The 19,970-nt window shown below is 38.4% G+C and overlaps 1 protein-coding gene across 1 annotated transcript in view; it reads left to right on the forward strand.

Moving 5' to 3' along the window:
- DARS1 (aspartyl-tRNA synthetase 1) overlaps positions 1 to 13,994 on the forward strand; it is a 59,319-nt gene extending 45,325 nt beyond the window's left edge. Inside the window, exons 14-16 of the mRNA XM_058193851.1 lie at positions 11,169 to 11,280; positions 12,696 to 12,767; positions 13,456 to 13,994. Coding sequence (XP_058049834.1) covers positions 11,169 to 11,280; positions 12,696 to 12,767; positions 13,456 to 13,547 — 276 coding nt within the window. The 3' untranslated portion in view covers positions 13,548 to 13,994. The remainder of the gene's footprint in view (positions 1 to 11,168; positions 11,281 to 12,695; positions 12,768 to 13,455) is intronic.
- The last annotated feature ends 5,976 nt before the right edge of the window (positions 13,995 to 19,970 follow it).

The raw sequence follows: 19,970 nt of genomic DNA on the forward strand, positions 1-19,970 counted from the left end.
GAAAAAATACTGTGAAATAGTGACAAATATGAACACATTGCAAATCTGATGTGGGATTTGTGCCACAAACATGCCATAAACATATTGCAAGTTCACAGTCTGCTATGGGTCATTCCCAAAATGAAAACATCTATTTTCATATTACACAGTCATTAGTTGTCTTGTGTTTCTTTCCTTTGCTTCCCAGTGCATTGTGCCTGCTTACAAAATTGATTGATTGAACGATTATGTGTCGTCAAGTCATTTTTCAATTCCAAGCAATCACATAGATAGATTTTCTCCATGACAGAATCATTGTAGTGTGTGATATTGTTGAGATAATATAATTGTAGGAAAGAGTTGAGAATATTAACTCTTACCATTTGTTCAGTGCAAAAGAAATACTGTTTGAAGGGAGTAGAAAAGATTATGCAATCTCTGTCTTGTTTGCCAAGTAAAAGTTCTGTTTTAATTAGTTTAATATAAACTATTGTTTGAGTATTAATAGCTTCAGGTTGATGGTAATATTCTTTGGAATTGTTACAGCTGCTTTATTAAATTTTAAAATAAATAATTAGCTTTTGAAATGTGTCTGAAAGAATAATATAAGAGCCCAATCAGTTTCTTCAGTTAGAATAACAGAGCTGGAAGGGACCTTGGAGGTTTTATAGCCTAACCCCCTGCTTAGGGAGGAAGTCCTACACCACTTCAGACAAATGGCTACCCAACATCTTCTTAAAAATTTCCAGTGTTGGAGCATTCACAACTTCTGGAAGCAAGTTGTTCCACTGATTAATTGTTCTAACTGTCAGGAAATTTCTCCTTAGTTCTTTTTTTTTTTTAATTGAAAAAGTTTTACAAAATTTCCCCCCCTTTCCCCCCTCCCCCCTTTCCCCCCCCTCCCTTCCCAAACCCCCCTCCCCCCCGACTTCCCGGAACAAACACAAGGTACAGTAAAAATAAAGCAAACATATACTAAAAATTTTTCCTTCCTAACTAAATTATAATCCTACAATTCTCATCCATTCCTAACTTCCCCCAAAACAATCAAAAATAATACATCCTAATCATTCAAAGGCAGTCTGATAACTCTTAGTCTGATATGCCACCTCTCGGGGCTTTGGAGCCCCGAGAGGTGGCATGCTAAAAATAGGAGGCTTAGGGGCTTTTTAATTAGTTGTTTTAAGAAATTTTTTAAGGGGAGTTTTAATGGGGATTTTAAGGGTTGGGAGGAGGATTCACTGGTAGGGGAGAGAACCCGTCGGGAGGGGTGGGAGGGTTAGGCGGGTATTGGGAGTAGCCCGCCCGGGTGGGAGCCAGTCCTTGCGCTCGTGGCGGTTTAGTAATGGGTTCGGAGGTTATAGGGGGGGATTACGTTCCTTTTGGTGAGGGTGGTTCCATTTGCACGGTAAGTGGGAGGGGCAGATATGGCGGAAGGGGGGGGCCGCATCGTTTTGGGGGGGGGCGCGGTCGATGTCTGCAGGCGATCGCGCCCGATCCCCTCCTTCTCCCGTCCCGGGATGGACAAGACCCTCAGAGCCTGGGCCTTCGTCTGATGTTATGCAACGCACGGTCCGTGGCCAATAAGGCCCCCCTAATACATGATCAGATTCAGGGGGGTGCCGCGGATATTATAGGCGTTACGGAGACCTGGCTGGGCACTGAAGGCGTGCCCTGGTCGAGATGTGCCCACGGGTTTCCGTGCATTCCATCAGCCGAGGCCCAGGGTAGGGGTGGTGGGGTGGCGGTTGTTATTAAGGAGAGTCTAGAGCCGAGGGAGACCACTGTACCTCAGATTGCCGGGTGTGAATCCTCTTGTGAGGTGGGGTCATAGGTGTCAGATGGGCTTGCTGGTCACGTGCCTGGCTCCTTGCTGCGTGACAGCCGCCTGCCCGAGCTCCTGGAGGTGCTGGCTGGGGTGGCAGTTGAGACCCCCAGACTTTTAGTCATGGGGGACTTTAACTTGCCATCTTCCGGCTCGTCATCGACGGCAGCTCGGGAGTTCATGGCTTCCATGACGGCCTTGGACCTGACCCAAGTAGTTGATGGCCCTACTCACATTGGGGGTGGCACTCTGGACCTGATTTTTGTCTCTGGTCAGTGGTTGAGAGATCTGGACTTAAAGGAAATAGTCATTGAACCTTTGTCATGGTCAGATCACTCTCTTCTTCGCCTGACTTTCTGACCGCCATTCACCACCGCAGGGAGGCGGAGCCGATCGTTGGTTCCGTCCCAGGCGCCTGATGGACCCGGATGGGTTCCGGACGGAGCTTGGGCCATTTCCTGAGGGTCTGGCTCACGGCTCGGTTAAGGAACTTGTTGCGGCCTGGGAACGGCCGCGGCGGGGCCTTAGACCGTGTCGTGCCTTTGCGGCCTCTGACCCGGCGCAGGTCCCAACCGGCTCCTTGGTTCTCCGAGGAGCTGAGAGGATGAAGCGCCGGAGAAGACGCCTATAGTTGAGCTAGTAAATAGCATTAAATGGCATTTTTAACGATAAACATTTTATCTCACTTACATTTTTTTGGAAGGCACACAACACAAACCCAGTAATACCTCAGAGACATTCTTGCTAAAAGCCAACATTGTTTACATCTGATTGTTTATTTTCAGCACACCAAGTGAAAAGCTCTTGGGCCGTCTGGTGAAGGAAAAGGTAATTTTTTTTAAAAAAATATGTCTTTAAAAAGCACTTGAGTTTGTTTCTGATATAAGCTTAAATAACTATATCTTGTCACATAAAATTACTTGTGATTTGTGTATCACAGTATTGGTGTATACCCATGATGGCGAACCGTCACCCCAGCTCAGCTCCACCATGCATGTGCACACACCTCCCACCAGCCAGCCAGTTTTTGGGTCTCTACTGTGCATGCATACTGTGCAGGGCACATACGCAGGGGGCATGTGGGGGGATCACGTGTACATGCATGGGGTGGGTGAGCGCGCATTGCATTATGGGTGTGTGTATGCACAATCGCACACACACACACTTTCAGACTCAGTGCCAAAAAGGTTAACCATTACTGGTGTATACTCTTCTGTAGTAGGTCTCATATCACTATAAGATTTTAATTAATTTCTACCATTTCTTTTTCTTTTTAAAAATTATTTTATTAATATCTGCAGTATGACACCGACTTTTATATTCTTGATAAATATCCACTGGCTGTAAGACCTTTCTACACAATGCCTGACCCAGCAAATCCTGTAAGTATGTCTCTCAGTATTGAAAAAATACTGTGAAATAGTGACAAATATGAACACATTGCAAATCTGATGTGGGATTTGTGCCATAAACATGCCATAAACATATTGCAAGTTCACAGTCTGCTATGGGTCATTCCCAAAATGAAAACATCTATTTTCATATTACACAGTCATTAGTTGTCTTGTGTTTCTTTCCTTTGCTTCCCAGTGCATTGTGCCTGCTTACAAAATTGATTGATTGAACGATTATGTGTCGTCAAGTCATTTTTCAATTCCAAGCAATCACATAGATAGATTTTCTCCATGACAGAATCATTGTAGTGTGTGATATTGTTGAGATAATATAATTGTAGGAAAGAGTTGAGAATATTAACTCTTACCGTTTGTTCAGTGCAAAAGAAATACTGTTTGAAGGGAGTAGAAAAGATTATGCAATCTCTGTCTTGTTTGCCAAGTAAAAGTTCTGTTTTAATTAGTTTAATATAAACTATTGTTTGAGTATTAATAGCTTCAGGTTGATGGTAATATTCTTTGGAATTGTTACAGCTGCTTTATTAAATTTTAAAATAAATAATTACCGTATATACTCGAATATAAGCCGATCCGAGTATAAGCCGAGGTCCCCAATTTTACCCCAAAAAACTGGGGTAAACTGGGGACTCGAGTATAAGCCGAGGGTGGGAAATGAGGCAGCTACCGGTCGGGGAAACCCTCCCTCCCTCAGCCGAGAAGGCTGGCGGCTCCCCCGCCCCGCCCTCTCACTGCACCGGCAGGGCTTCCCCGCGCTAATGCAAAAGCCCGCCATCCGGTATAATGTGAAAAAAAGAAGAAAAAAAAAAACTCGAGTATAAGCCGTATATACTCGAGTATAAGCCGAGGGGACGTTTTTCAGCACAAAAAACGTGCTGAAAAACTCGGCTTATACTCGAGTATATACGGTAGCTTTTGAAATGTGTCTGAAAGAATAATATAAGAGCCCAATCAGTTTCTTCAGTTAGAATAACAGAGCTGGAAGGGACCTTGGAGGTTTTATAGCCTAACCCCCTGCTTAGGGAGGAAGTCCTACACCACTTCAGACAAATGGCTACCCAACATCTTCTTAAAAATTTCCAGTGTTGGAGCATTCACAACTTCTGGAAGCAAGTTGTTCCACTGATTAATTGTTCTAACTGTCAGGAAATTTCTCCTTAGTTCTTTTTTTTTTTAATTGAAAAAGTTTTACAAAATTTCCCCTTTCCCCCTCCCCTTTCCCCCTCGCTTCCCAAACCCCCCTCCCCCCCGACTTCCCGGAACAAACACAAGGTACAGTAAAAATAAAGCAAACATATACTAAAAAATTTTCCTTCCTAACTAAATTATAATCCTACAATTCTCATCCATTCCTAACTTCCCCCAAAACAATCAAAAATAATACATCCTAATCATTCAAAGGCAGTCTGATAACTCTTAGTCTGATATCTGTTTTGAATATAGTCAATCCATTTTTTTCATTCACTTAAATATCTTTCTTGCGTATTGTCTTTCAAAAAGGCTGAGATTTTTGCCATCTCAGCCAAATTGGCAACTTTCAATATCCATTCTCCTATTGTAGGTACTTCTTTTTTCTTCCAATACTGTCCTATTAGTAATCTTGCCGCTGTTATTAAATTTAAAATCAACTTAGTCTCAATTACTGTACAGTCCATGATAATTCCCAGCAAAAAAACTTGCGGCAGGAACTTTATCTTCTTTTTCAGAATATTTTGTAGAATCCACCAAATTCTTATCCAAAAAGCCTTAATATTTTTGCAAGTCCACCAAATATGAAAATATGTAGCGTCATCACAATTACATCTCCAACATTTTGCTTGCATATCTGGATATATACACAATAATTTCTTTTTTTTTTTTTTTTTTTTATTACTTTTTTTACAACAAACAAACAAAAAAAATACATTATTACACCCTTGTGCTATACATAAAAGGAAGATTTGGGTCTTCGGATATATCCTCATGATTGCCAAAATCCACGTTCTCGAGGTACAGGTACTGAAGCGTCCAATGTTCCAAGCGCAAAGTCCACAAATGGTTTCCAAGTCTTCCAGAAAATATCTTCTTTATACACACCACTTCTAATTTTAATATCACATGTCATTTTATCATTTAAAGCTAATTTCCACATTTCAGAATTCCACTCTTCTATTCTAAAAATCACATCTAGTTTCCAATATCTAGCTATTATAATTCTACCTATTATAATCATAATTCTAATCAATTCTTTTTCATATTTTGTTAATTCTATTTCCTTAATTACCAACAATAATATAGTTTCCACTCTCAATGTTATTACTTTCCCCATCATTTCAAATATCATTTCTCCAATTGTTGCCAAAACTTTTAACCTTATCACAATTATACCACATATGTTCATAAGTCCCCAATTCCATCTCACATCTCCAACATTTTTACTAGTTTTTATCCATTTGTGACAATCTTACTGGAGTCAAATACCATTTCAAACAACTTTATAATTGTGCTCTTTAATCCTTATAGATGAAGTTCTCATAATTCTACTCTTCCAATTCACATTCCAATCTGATTCTGGTATTTCAATATTAAGATCTTTTTCCCAATTTGTCCTCATCACTCTTTGTAATTTTTCATCAGAATTTATAATCTTATAAACCCTACTAACGAGTCCCTTTAGCCCAATTTCATCTTTCATAATCCGAGATACTAAATATTCAAATTCAGTTTCACATCTATTTATTGAATAATTTTTCCTTTAGTTTTTTGTCCATTTTTTCTATCTGTATTTTTCAAACCAACTTAACCTAATTTTTCAATAATTTCTTTATTCCTCCTTTCATTTCCCATAACTTTTATCCAATCTCTAATAATTTCTATATTTTCCTCTTTAATTTAGGATCTAAATGCCATCTGTAAAACATTTTATAAAAATTTTCCCTTAAATTCTGTGCCTGTGTAAATTTAACATTTCTAACCCAAATTTTTTCCCAAGTTTCCAATAATATTGGCTTTTGAAAATTTTGTGCCCACTTTATCATACAGTCCTTTACCAAATCCCTTTCAGAGTCTATTTCAAGTAACACATTATACAATCTCTTTATATGTTCCTGAGATTGATTTCTAATTTGCTTTACCAAATTTTCCTCATTCTGGAATATACCAATTTTCTGATCTTCCTTCCATCTAGCACGTAAGTGCCCGTATTGGAACCAAGTATAATTTTTCCATTCTTCTTTTAATACATGCAAAGATTTTAATTGCAAACTATCGCTTTCAGTATACAAAAGATCTTTATATGTAGTCATTTCCTGAGTCTGTTCTAAATTTACGTTTTCTATTGTATGTCTAGGACTTGCCCACATGGGAACCTTATAATTTAATTTATAAAAATATTTCTTCCAGACACGCAAGAGAGCAATTCTTAACACATGGTTTTTAAAAGCCTTATCCACTTTATCATAAATTAAATATGCATGCCATCTATATAATAAATCATAACCTTCTATATTCAAAATTCTCTCCTCCGTTAGATTAAACCAATCACTTATCGCAGAGAGAACAGCTGCTTCATAATATACTTTAAAATTAGGCATTTTTAAGCCTCCCCTTTCTCGTGAATCTTGAATTATTTTCATTTTAACCCTGGCCTTTCTATCTTCCTATATAAATTTGTTAATTCTAGTCTGCCATTCCTCCAAATTTTTGTCTTTCTTAATTATTGGTATCATCTGAAAGAGGAATAAAAATCTAGGTAAAACGTTCATTTTAATAACAGCTATTCTCCCCAACAACGATAACTGCAATTTTTTCCAAACCATCAAATCCTTCTGAACTTTTTGCCATAAGACCTCATAATTATTCTTATACAATTTCACATTTGATGGTGTAATATAAAACCCTAAATATTTAACCTTTTTTACAATTTCAAATCCTGTTATTTCCTCTAATTTTTCTTTCTGTTGTTTGGTCATATTTTTTATTATCACTTTTGTTTTATCCTGGTTTACCTTAAACCCTGAAACCTTTCCATATCCATGTCCAACAGAGATACACTTGAATTTATAGGATTTGTTAGAGTAATCACCAAATCATCTGCAAAGGTTCTCACTTTATATTCATGTTGTCTAACTTTAATTCCCTCTGTCTCCTTTGATTCTCGTATTTTATCCAATAGTGGCTCCAGAGTTAAAATGAACAATAATGGTGATAAAGGACATCCCTGTCTTGTTCCTTTCGCAATCTTAAAAGCTTCTGTTAAGTTACCATTAATTATTATCTGGGCTGTTTGCTCTCCATAAATTGCTCTAATTATTCTTACAAAACCATCTCCAAATTGCATTTTTTCTATTAATTTAAATAAAAAATCCCAATGTAATCGATCAAAAGCTTTCTCTGCATCCAAAAAGATAAATACTGCTGATATAAAATTTTTCTTTTCTAAATATTCCAATAAGTTAACAATCTGCCTAATATTATTCCTCATCTGTCTCCCTTTTATAAATCCAGATTGATCAGTATGAATTCTACGTTGTAAAACTAACATTAATCTGTTTGCTTTAATTTTAACAAAAATCTTATAATCGTTAAGTGAAATTGGCCTATAATTCGCAGGTTTAGAACAATCCTGTTCCTCTTTTGGTATCAATGAAATAAAAGAAGTTCTCCATGAAGGGGGAATTTCCCCTCCTAATTGTATTTGATTAAATAATTCCTTAAGTGGACCTAACATCTCATCCTGTAAGTTCCTATAATAACTTACTGTAAGCCCATCTGTACCAGGAGTTTTCCCCATTTTCAATTGTTTAATTACCAAAATAATTTCTTCAGAAGTTATAGGCTGATTTAATTCTTCCCTTTCTTCTAAAGTTAAACTTTTAACCTTGTAATCTTTCAAATAATTATCAATATCCGTATTCAATATTTTATCTTTAGCATATAAATTTGTGTAATATTCTTAATTATATCCTGTTGATATCTCTCTTTACCTTTATATTCTATTTTTTCTATAATACGTTGTTTCTGTTTTTTCCTTAAAATGTATGCTAACCATCTACCAGGTCTATTTGCATTACAAAAGGTATTATGTTTGGCATATTGTATATTTGTTGCCACTTGGTCAGCCATTATCAAATTAAATTGACTCTAATATCTTTATTGCATCCTTAATCTTTTGGTCCTGCGGGTTATGTATTAGTAATTGTTGTTTCTTATAAATCTCCTCTTTTAAGTACCTACGCTGTCTTTGTTGCTTATTTCTCTGTCTATTGTTAATATATATTAATACACCTCTCATAAAGGCCTTACTGGCATCCCAAACCATTTCTATCGATGTTTCCTTATTCAAATTATAAACAAAAAATTATTTCATCTGCTTTTTACATTGATTTACACTTTCCTGATATCTAAACAAATTTTCATTTAATCTCCATGTTCCTCTGCCTTCTTTTCCATATTGCAATTCCATCCAGACAGGACTATGATCAGACAAACATCTTGGAAATATCTTAATTTTCTTCACCCTAGAAAGCAAATCATTAGAAGTTTAAAAAAAGTCAATACGTGAGAAGGATTGATGCCTATCAGATAAAAAATTATAATCTCTTTCCTCCAAGTTCTGCAGTCTCCATACATCTCTCAACTCAAAATCTTCTGTCATAGACTCCTAGAGAGGCTCTGGGGAGGCTGGGGATAGCAAAAAAAGTCACTTCCTGTCCACCCAGAAGTTGATAAACGGGCCATTTCTGGCCTCCGTAGGGCCTGGGAAGGGGTGGGAAAGGCAGTTTTCCCACTCTCCCAGACTCCTAGAGAGGCTCTGGAGCCAGGTAAGAGAGAAAATCAGGCCTTCCCAGGCCCTCTGGAGGCAGGAAACAGCCTGTTTCCCTACTTCTGGTAGGCGCAGAAGGCCCAAATATCAATCCACTGTTATGGCTACATGTGCCACTTCTGGCATGCATGCCATAGGTTCACCATCACGGTCATAGACATTACTACAGCTATCATTCCTGTTTTGGGGAGAACGTCGTGACAAGTATCTATAGACAATTAACCACAAAAAAATGCCAAAAAAATTGAAAGAATGGGGAAATGACTGAAACATTTTAAAAAATTAATTTGCATAGATTTCTGGAGGAAAAGTTTATTATATTCAGTGGTATTTAGTTCTAACTAGGTAAATGGACATTGTAAAAAAAGTGTGATTTGACTAAAATGCAGCTTTTAGTTTGCAACCAGAAATGCATGTTTTACAATTTTATAAAATTGCTTGTTTGCTTATAAAAATTTAGAAAGCATCCATCTCTCTCCCAATATAAAGTTGAGCTTCCATCAAATGTTTCTTAGCATCTTGGTTCTTTCTAATTTCCTATTCTTGGTGATTATATAACTGTGCTGTTTTCATGACAGCTCTGTAGAACTGGTTTGCCATTGGATTTTTTTCCAGGATGTTTTTTCAACTGCCTAATCTTGCCTATACAGGAATAGTAACCAAGGCACTACTCCAGCTTCCAAGATAAGCTAAAGTCTTCTAGGTGATACCACCTGCTGTAAAACTCTTTATTTTAAGCAGCGGTGAAACCACAAAGTCTTGTTTTACATTAGCCACTTGCCCAAGAAGGGTAAATAGGGGCCGGGATAGCTCAGGCAATAGAGAAGCCTGTTATTAGAACACAAAGCCTGCAATTACTGCAGGTTCGAGCCCGGCCCAAGGTTGACTCAGCCTTCCATCCTTTATAAGGTAGGTAAAATGAGGACCCAGATTGTTGGGGGGGCAATAAGTTGACTTTGTAAAAAATATACAAATAGAATGAGACTATTGCCTTATACATTGTAAGCCGCCCTGAGTCTTCGGAGAAGGGCGGGGTATAAATGTAAACAAAAAAAAATACATTTTCTATTTTCCCTATCATCTTACTTATTTGGAATAATCCGTTTTTCTCCTCCAGTTATTGGTACAGCTATGCAAATTAGATGTAATTTCTGTATTCATGGTATATTGGGTGTCAAACTCGCGGCCCACAGACTGGCCATCCCCACCCCCAATTTAGCAAAAGGGGGGAAGTTGCGATAAATCACATGATGAGTATTGTCGTGAGTTTGACATCCCTGTGGTATATCTTCTCAATATTATATATAAAAATGTCTCTTGGCTTTCTTGAACCTATAACAAGATAGTGGTATGTTAACTTTACATTTTAAGTTAAATTGAAGAAGAGGTACAAGAAAAAGGATCATACTGAGTCTCACACTGGAAAATTGGGTGGTAGTATTAGTAAGAAATACCGTGCTAGGCGGTGTTTTACTCAGTAGCTTCTGAGTAAATTGATTTAAGGAGGCAGAACCTTCTAGACACTAAAAATTACATCATCTTGATTGGAAAAGAGGTTTAGAAAAGGCTTTTTTCTCAAATATTAAACAGGGACCCTAGAAAGTTCTCCGTGAACTTGAAATAATTCAGTATAAGAAGAGGGTCTTGTCTCTGCCTCTGTTATAAAGATTACTTTCTGGATAATCTTCACAGAATAAAGCAGTCTTTTGAGTTTTTCTTTTTTTCTTTCATATGTAGTGCTTTCAAAACTGAAAGAAATAAAATTAAAGAGTGCAAGTTTTTGATCCCTAGTCAGAATTCTATGGCTAAACATAAATCTTATGACCAGGAAAGAAAGACAAAGTGGAAAAAAAATAAGTAACCATCATTTTATTATAGTTATACTAAAGCAGCCGTTCTGAAAACTGCACACACGGGAAAGAGAAAAGTGCTTTTTCTCATGGAAACCATGATGGCAGGATGCAATCATAGTTGGAGCAGGCAGATGCTGCCTCAAGCAGCATTTTTTTCTCCTATGCAGATATTCCTGTTACATTGCTCATGGTGGTCAGTGCGTTTATCCTATGTCATTTATTATCTATAGATTCCAGTTCTGAAGCATACTTAAGTATTGGTTACTCAGTCACATTTCTTCCTCCCTCCCCCACAGATAACCTCCAACTCGTACGATATGTTCATGAGAGGAGAAGAGATTCTGTCTGGGGCACAGAGAATTCATGATCCAGAGCTGTTGACTGAGAGAGCCTTACATCATGGCATTGGTAATTCCTAAGGTCTATTATTTAAATAAATCATTTCTAACAAAAGTACCTCTTTATTAGAAGAGCCTGGTATTGCTTATTTTCATAGGATCCTTGTAACTGCAAAACAATAATTCTGTATTTTTCCCCTAGTTCAGGATTTCTCAGCTTTAGCAACTTGAACATGTGTAGACTTCAATGTTGGCTATACTTCATTTGGCACAACTAGAATTTTTACTTTTATATTATCCATATTTTAAAAGTTGGGCATTGAGCCACATCATGATTTGAGTAGCTTGTCAAATAGCAAATAGAACAAGGTCAGAACTCAGAACAGGACTAATGGGATTGGAGTTCGGAATTTTTACAGATTGTTGCCTCTTAGAATATCCTTTCCCTTGCAAAGAAAGTCAAATATCTGATTGTCTAATGGAAAGTAAAAAGTACATACCATGTTTCCCCGTAAATAAGGCCTTGTCTTATATTTTTTTGAACCCTGAAATAAACGCTTGGCCTTATTGCCATGCCCTCAAAAGCCCGATTGGGCTTATTATCAGGGGATGTCTTATTTTGGGGGAAACAGGGTATTATTCAAATAATAAAAGCTGTGGTGTGGAATTTTTCTTAAAATGGATTTATAAATTTCTTACCTATTTACTCCATACTGTATCCCACCCTAGGCAAGCCATCTGGATCACTAACATAGTAAATATACCTACAGAAAATAATTAAAAGTAATAACAAAATCATTATTAAAACTAGTTGAGAAAAGGGAAAATATAAAATCTGAGAGGGTACTCCATATTTTGGACTTTTACAGGGCCTTCCATTACTTTTAGACATTTAAAAATCAATGTATTTTAAGACTAGGAAAAAGGCCATTGTGCATAGTGTATTACTAGCTATGTGTGAGTTGGTCTAACAAAAACTACTACATTGGCCAAACTGCCTTGCCTTTTGGCAGCAAAATAGTAAATTTTTAAAAGTTTACAAAGATAAGAAACTAAAACAAGCTAAGAAAAATGAGTAAAATGAGAAAAAATTAAAAAATGCAAAAAGGAAAATATGTTAAAGAAAAAACAATAAACAAATAAGTTCCCCCTTCATCAGTACAATTTCAATAGCTTTTCATCTTCCCTAATACTACAACAACAAAGCTCATCTCTTACTTATAAATAGATAAAGCTTCATTTAATTCTAACAAGCAAAAGTCCATTAACAACTTAAGAGCTTTCTAGCCTGATGCCTTAACCTCTAAACCAAACTAGATGTCTAACATTAGATAGTCATGTTGAAGTAATGCAAAAACATGTATTGGAACATTGTGAAGAGCTGAAACATTGGTTAATATTGGTGCTCTCCTCTTATGTTGAATATTTTTTCCATGATCCTAATTAGAATTTGGCCTGAGCTGAAATACAATTTTTCCTTTTCAGATTTAGAGAAAATTAAGTCTTATATCGATTCATTTCGTTTTGGTGCACCTCCCCATGCAGGTGGTGGCATAGGTAATGTAGCTTATATTCATTATATTTTATTTTCACTTTGGTCTGTGTTCAGATGATTTTAATTCCAGACCATTTATCTCTTGAGGGTAGTTTTTTTTTAAAAAAAAATGTTGTAAACCTTGTGTTCTTTTTTTCTTATGAACCAGTTATCAAAGAAGTAATGAAACAATGGTGAAAGATCCTTAATCACAAAAGAAATCATAATACTTATTTTCCATGTTCCTCTTTCTATTTCATCTATCAAGGCATAGAATAATGAGGAAAGAAACAATTGCTGTTTGATGGGCATCTGTTTCTATGGTTCATGTTATTAATGTGATAAAAATAATTGCTATTATCCCACCTACCGCCTTTTTACTATAAAATAAATTTGAGATACTATAAAAAACGTAATCCATTTTTTTCCTTTAAATGCAAATTATGTGGAAGATTATAGGATATCTGAATAGGCCAGAGAAAGCACTGCATCACCCTGCCAACGTTCTCTTTCAATTCCACTATTGCTGTTTTTTGTCTCAGACCTTTGCCAGATTGCACTTGGCAGTGGCAGCTGGAGAAAAATATTTGGAACTGACTTTGGTTTAGCACAAATAACCCAGCAAGTTGGTTCTCATTTGTGTATATTTCAGTATATGTTGTACATATAACTCTGTTTTCAGATTAATTAGATTGGATTTAATTTTGACAGGCTTGGAAAGAGTCACCATGTTGTTTCTTGGGTTGAGCAATGTCCGGCAGACATCCATGTTTCCCCGTGATCCAAAGCGTCTCACACCTTAAGAAGACTACAACATCATGTTTCAAAGATTTAATGTTGCCTCCAACAAACCAGCATAAATCAATATGCAGTGGGAGGATATCTAATCTACTCAAGTGCCACAACAATCATTCAATTCATTACTAATGTTTAAATTCAGCTACTTTAACTGATCTGGACTGCTACAGAAAATGTCCATAACTTTTTAAGAAAATAATAAATCAAAGTACTACAGTATTGCCTTGTAGGTAATTTCTTAAAAAACCTCAGATTTTAATAAAATTCATAGTTTTGCATAGTTTATTTCAACATATGACAGCAAGGTAATAAAATCTCAGATTAGATTTTTGTCAATAACAATGCAGTACGGAAAGTAAATTGAGCAAGAATTTTCTTGAAAAGTAACTGGAAATAGTGAAGAGTTTGATCTTACTAAAATGAAAAAAATTGCAATAAAACTTCTAACAATTCTATGTGTCAGTTTTTTCATTTTTTAGGAGAAATATATTATTCTGAAATAGTACCTGATGCTTACCTGATGCTAAAATTATGCCAGCTTTATTTACACAGGCCATTACCACGAATTAAGGCTTATATTGCGTAAATGTACATATAAAATGTATATTTAAAGCTACATCTAGCAGTACACAATCAGATTTATTCGTGTACATTAGAACTTCCACTTGCTTCTCCAACTATTCTGTGCATCCATACATTTTTCCAAAGGATCCTGGAGTAGATTTGATGGTGCAGGTGGGAGCAACTCACTATTGATACCGAGTTGAAGAAATTGTAATAAAGCTATGATGAAATGAAAGTTTAAAAAAACACAGCTTCAAATATTAAGACCCATGAACTTAACCAAGCAAGATAATTTTGTTTAGTAGACCAGTTCTATACATACACACCAACATATACAGATAGTCCTCATTTATCAACCACAGATGGGATCAGCAACCACAGTCATTAAGTGAAGTGGTTGCTAAGTGAAATTGTGACTGCTTACAATCTTACTTCAGGTTTCCTTTGCTTTACAGACCTGCAAATGTCAGTAAAACAGTAACAGAATTGGAAGGGAACTTGAAGGTCATCTAGATTCTAGTCCCTGCTCACACAGGAGACTTTGTACTATTTCTGACAAATGGCTGCCCAGTCTCTTCTTAAAAGCCTCCAGTGATGGGACACCCACAACTTCCGAAAGCAATTTGTTCCATTTGGTTTATTGTTCTCACTATTAGGAATTTTCTCATTAATTCTAGATTGCTTCTCTCCTTGATAAATTTCCATCCATTGTTTCTTGTCTTGCCTTCAGGTGCTTTGGTAAATAAGTGGACCCCCTCTTCCTTGTGGCAGTTCTTCAAGTATTGGAAGACTGCTATCAAGTCACCCCTGGTCCTTCTTTTCACCTTCTTTGTAGCTCTTCTCTGACCTCTTTCCAAAAAAGTCATATATGCCAGGGTTGTACTGTACGTGCCAAGCTTGATCACAGTTATTCTTTGTCCATTAAAAATGGCCAATAAATAAGGCAGTCACTAAATGAGGACTACCTGTAAATGCTGCTTGCTTCCCTATCCGTGTTTATGTTACTAAGTGGAATATAAAAATAATAATTTATCTCAAATTTATTCCTAGTACTCTTACATTCAGTTAATCCAATTGGAATCAAATATAATTACCTTTCCCCAATTAGATCTAAAATTTCTGAGTAAACCTCTTTTCTCAATCTTTTTGACTAATTCCTCACCAAATCAAAAAGAAGTATCAAGTATGGTACTTTTTTTAAAAAAATCAACCCGACAGCCTCTATTCTAGTACTATTTTCAGTGGATGAAGAGGTTTAGAGAGTGCATATCGAAATTTCAATTAAATTGGATGTGATAGATATACTTCAGAAGATTTCAGCAGGTTACAGAAATGGTCTGAAAGTAGCCAAAAGACAATTGTAATGCTTTCCACTTAAAAAACAAAAACATTCAATTATAACATAGCAAGAGGGGAGGGAAGATCTTTCAAGTAAATTGTGGTTTAATAATTATGATGGATGAAGAGGCTGATAATAGTTTTTGTTTCTTCCATGTTGTGGAAGAACAGTGTTCCATGGGTGTTGTGATTGGACCTTGCGTTATTTGGGTAGAGCTCCATCTTAGTATTTTTGGTGCGTGTGTGGATTGTTAGTGTAAATTACAATTGAATATGAGCCAGCAGCACAACTATAAGAAGAACAAATATAATTTTAGGTTTCATCAGTGTAAATGTACTTTTTAAAGCTTGGAACTAGTTTGTGTGTTCCTTGTGGCCTTGGTTAGGTCCCAATTCTGAGAACAATGCAATAAGAAGGATTGAGAGAACAACAACAACAACAACAAAAATTGGGATTAGAAATGAGCTCCTATAAAGAGAGGCTGATGGAGCTGGGTATGTTTAGTTTTGAGCAAAGGCTGAAGCACATGAATCTTCACATTTATCTCAGAAGCTGTCAGATGGAAGTAAATCATGAGAACCAGTTTGGTCTACTGGTTAAGGGATGCAGCTAGAAACTAGGAAACTGCATTCTAGTGCTGCTTTGGTGACTTTTTCTTTCTTAGGAGGTAATGGCAAGACGCCTAGAGAGTGTCTGGAGATCCAGCCGTTCGGAAGCTGATCGGACACTAGTAAGGTCTTTTAGTAGGACCTACCTAGTGGCACTGAGGGAAGCGAGGCATTTTTACGTCTCCTCCCTCATTGCGTCAGCAGATAACTGCCCGGCCACCCTGTTTCGGGTGACCCGCTCCCTTCTTCAACGGGGTGCGGGATGACCCGTTACAAGGGCGTGCCAAGGAGTTTAGTGGTTATCTATACGATAAAATCGCTCAGCTTCGGGATGGTTTGGATCAAAATTGTGTGGATCCAGGTGAGATGTCGGAGACCCGTCTTGTCGAGACTGTTTGGGATGGATTTGATCCTGTGGCTCCCGAGGACATGGACAGGTTGCTGGGGAGGTTGAATGCCACTACATGTTTACTGGACCCGTGCCCCTCCTGGTTGGTGCTGGCCACACAGGAGGTGACACGAGGCTGGCTCCGGGGGATTATAAATGTTTCTCTGCTGGAAGGGGTCGTCCCTGCCGCCGTGAAAGAGGCGGTAGTGAGACCCCTCCTCAAGAAGCCTTCCCTGGATCCGGCTGTTTTAGGAAATTATCGTCCGGTCTCCAACCTTCGCTTTGTGGCGAAGGTTGTAGAGAGTGTGGTGACATGTCAATTACCCCGGTACCTGGATGAAACTGTCTATCTAGACCCATTCCAGTCCAGCTTTCGGCCCGGATATAGCACGGAGACGGCTTTGGTCATGTTGGTTGATGATCTCTAGAGGGCCAGGGATAGGGGTTATTCCTCTGCCGGTCCTATTAGACCTCTCAGCGGCTTTTGATACCATCGACCATGGTATCCTGCTGCACCGATTAGAGGGATTGGGAGTGGGAGGCACCGTTTATTGGTGGTTCTCCTCCTATCTCTCTGATCGGTTGCAGACGGTGTTGGCAGGGGGGCAGAGGTCGACCCCGAGGCACCTCACTTGTGGGGTGCCGCAAGGGTCGATTCTCTCGCCCCTCCTGTTCAACATCTATATGAAGCTGCTGGGTGAGGTACCATCTGTACGCTGATGACACTCAGCTGTACTTTTCCACCCCGGGCCACCCCAACGAAGCTATCGAAGTGCTGTCCCGGTGTCTGGAAGTCGTACGGGTCTGGATGGGGAGAAACAGGCTCAAGCTCAATCCCTCCAAGACGGAGTGGCTGTGGATGCCGGCACCCCGGTACAGTCAGTTGCAGCTGCGGCTGACTATTGGGGGCGAGTTATTGGCCCCGATGGAAAGGGTGCGCAACTTGGGCGTTCTCCTGGATGGACGGCTGTCCTTTGAAGATCATTTGACGGCCGTGTCCAGGAGAGCTTTTTACCAGGTTCGCCTGGTCCGCCAGTTGCGCCCCTTCCTAGACCGGGATGCCCTATGCACGGTCACTCATGTGCTCGTGACATCTCGCTTGGATTACTGCAATGCTCTCTACATGGGGCTCCCCTTGAAGAGCATCCGGAGGCTTCAGTTGGTTCAGAATGCAGCTGCACGGGTGATAGAGGGAGCCCCTCGTGGCTTCCATGTGACACCACTCCTGCGCAGGCTGCACTGGCTACCTGTGGCCTTTCGGGTGCACTTCAAGGTTTTGGTTACCATCTTTAAAGCGCTTCATGGCATAGGGCCGGGTTATTTACGGGACCGCCTACTGCCACGATTGCCTCCCACCGACCCATACGCTCTCACAGAGAAGGACTCCTTAGGGTGCCGTCTGCCAGGCAGTGCCGACTGGCGACACCCAGGGGAAGGGCTTTTTCTGTGGGGGCCTCCATCCTCTGGAACGAGCTTCCCCCAGGACTTCGCCAACTTCCTGACCTTCGAACCTTCCGCCGCGAGCTTAAGACACATCTATTTATTTGTGCAGGGCTGGCCTAGGGTTTTAGTTTTAAATTTAGTTTTTAAATGGGGTTTTGTACTATTTTAACGACAGTTTTAAATTTGGCCTAATTTAATAAGTTTTTTAAATGTTGTTTTTAACTTGTATTTATTCCTATGTTTTTATTAGTCTGTAAACCGCCCTGAGTCCTTTAGGAGATAGGGCGGTATAAAAATTTGAATAAATAAATAATTAATAAATAAATAAAATACTTCTGAAATCTTGCCAAGAAAACTGACGGAGTAAATCAAGACCTTCCTCATTCTAGATGGCACGATAGAATCAGTGGTGGGTTGCTACTGGTTCTCCCTGGTTCAGGCCAACTGGTAGCAGCAACGCTCCACCCAATTCTGCGCATGCGCAGAGTGTACTTGATGACATCACCAAATACTCTCTGCACATGCATGAGCAAACCAGTAGCAAAGGTAAGTGAAATCCACCACTGAATAGAATAATGGCTTTAAGTTACAAAAAGGCAGATTCCAACTGAACATTAGAATAAAAATTCCCAACAGAGCAATTCAACAGTGGATCCAATTACCCAGAGAGAACAACTCCAATGGATATGTTCAAGTAAAGGTTAGATAATAGTATGTGTTGATTTATCTCCCATCTACCTGAGATTGAAATCTCAAACACATAGTTTCTATTTTATGGAGTGCTTCTGAAATACATAAGACCAAGTTCACTGGGTGGCCCTGGAACCTGAGAAGAAATTGCTGAAGGCAGAATATCTTGACCACAGTTAGTATCTGAGGTTTGTTATTGGTAATTTGTCATCCTAGGTACAGTTTTCTTTCAAATTCAGAAGAGAAATTTGGCGTAGTAATACTGTCTTTCAACTTCTAAACAGAAAAATGGGAAGCTAGAACAACTACTTAATGAGGCAGTTTTAGCCATGCTCGGCTTTTTCTTCCATTCCTTTGCAAGTGCTGAGAAAGTGAAACAGGTACACAGTTTAGGGGAAGGGATGATAAAACCAGCACTAACACTGATTAGAACACTCTGGATTTTACCATTTTTACTGCAAAACTGCTTAACCCTGCAAAGATGGCTTGGACACTAGCCAAGATAGCTGCACTCCAGTAAGCAGTCCTCTGAGCATCTGTTTAGGGCTGGATCACTTGGGAAATCACTTACCCATGGACCGGGGCAGGCTCACCTAAGCATGTCATGCAAACACACCCTATATTGGAACACGCTGTACATACCTAATCATTCTGCAACATTTTCTCAAAATAAGCAAAAAAAATAACATTAGAGGCACTAATCCCAACAGAAATATATTTTTAAAGATTTATCGTAAAAATAGCAAGTCTGTAAAGCAAAGTTGTTGACTCAACTGTGATGCCGACAACATAATGCTGCCTAAAACAGCACCTAATTGAGATTTTGAAAAGTTACTTTCTAAATGCTGTTCTCAGAATTTTCTGAATATCTGCAACTAGGAATATGGGGCAGGTTTAATATTAGGAATGTAGGCAACTAAGACCATCCAGACCTGAGATTTTCAAAATGTTCAGTCTAAGCAACCTGTTAGTTTAAAAATAATAATTCAGAACCTCTAATTAAGAGAGAGTAAATTGATTGTGTTAGAATGAATTATTTTCTCTCTAATTCCTCACAACACCCCATTAAACAAAAAATCCTGCTCTATACCTTTGGAACACGAGCACACAATAGATTCAGACTTAAAGTGAACCACTTCAATCTTGATTGTAGAAAATATGACTTCAGTAACAGAGTTGTTAATGCCTGGAATGCACTGCCAGACTCTGTGGTCTCATCCCAAAATCCCCAAAACTTTAACCTAAGACTGTCTACTGTTGACCTCACCCCATTCTGTAAGGCCCGTTCATAAGAGCACCAGCATGCCTAAGGTTCCTGTCCTAATGTTCCTTTTGGTTGTATTCATTTTGTGTGGTTATTTCATGCTTATATTTATATATATTGTTGTGTTTGACT

The sequence above is a fragment of the Ahaetulla prasina genome, chromosome 1 (genome assembly GCF_028640845.1).
Source record: "Ahaetulla prasina isolate Xishuangbanna chromosome 1, ASM2864084v1, whole genome shotgun sequence".
NCBI lineage: Eukaryota > Metazoa > Chordata > Lepidosauria > Squamata > Colubridae > Ahaetulla > Ahaetulla prasina.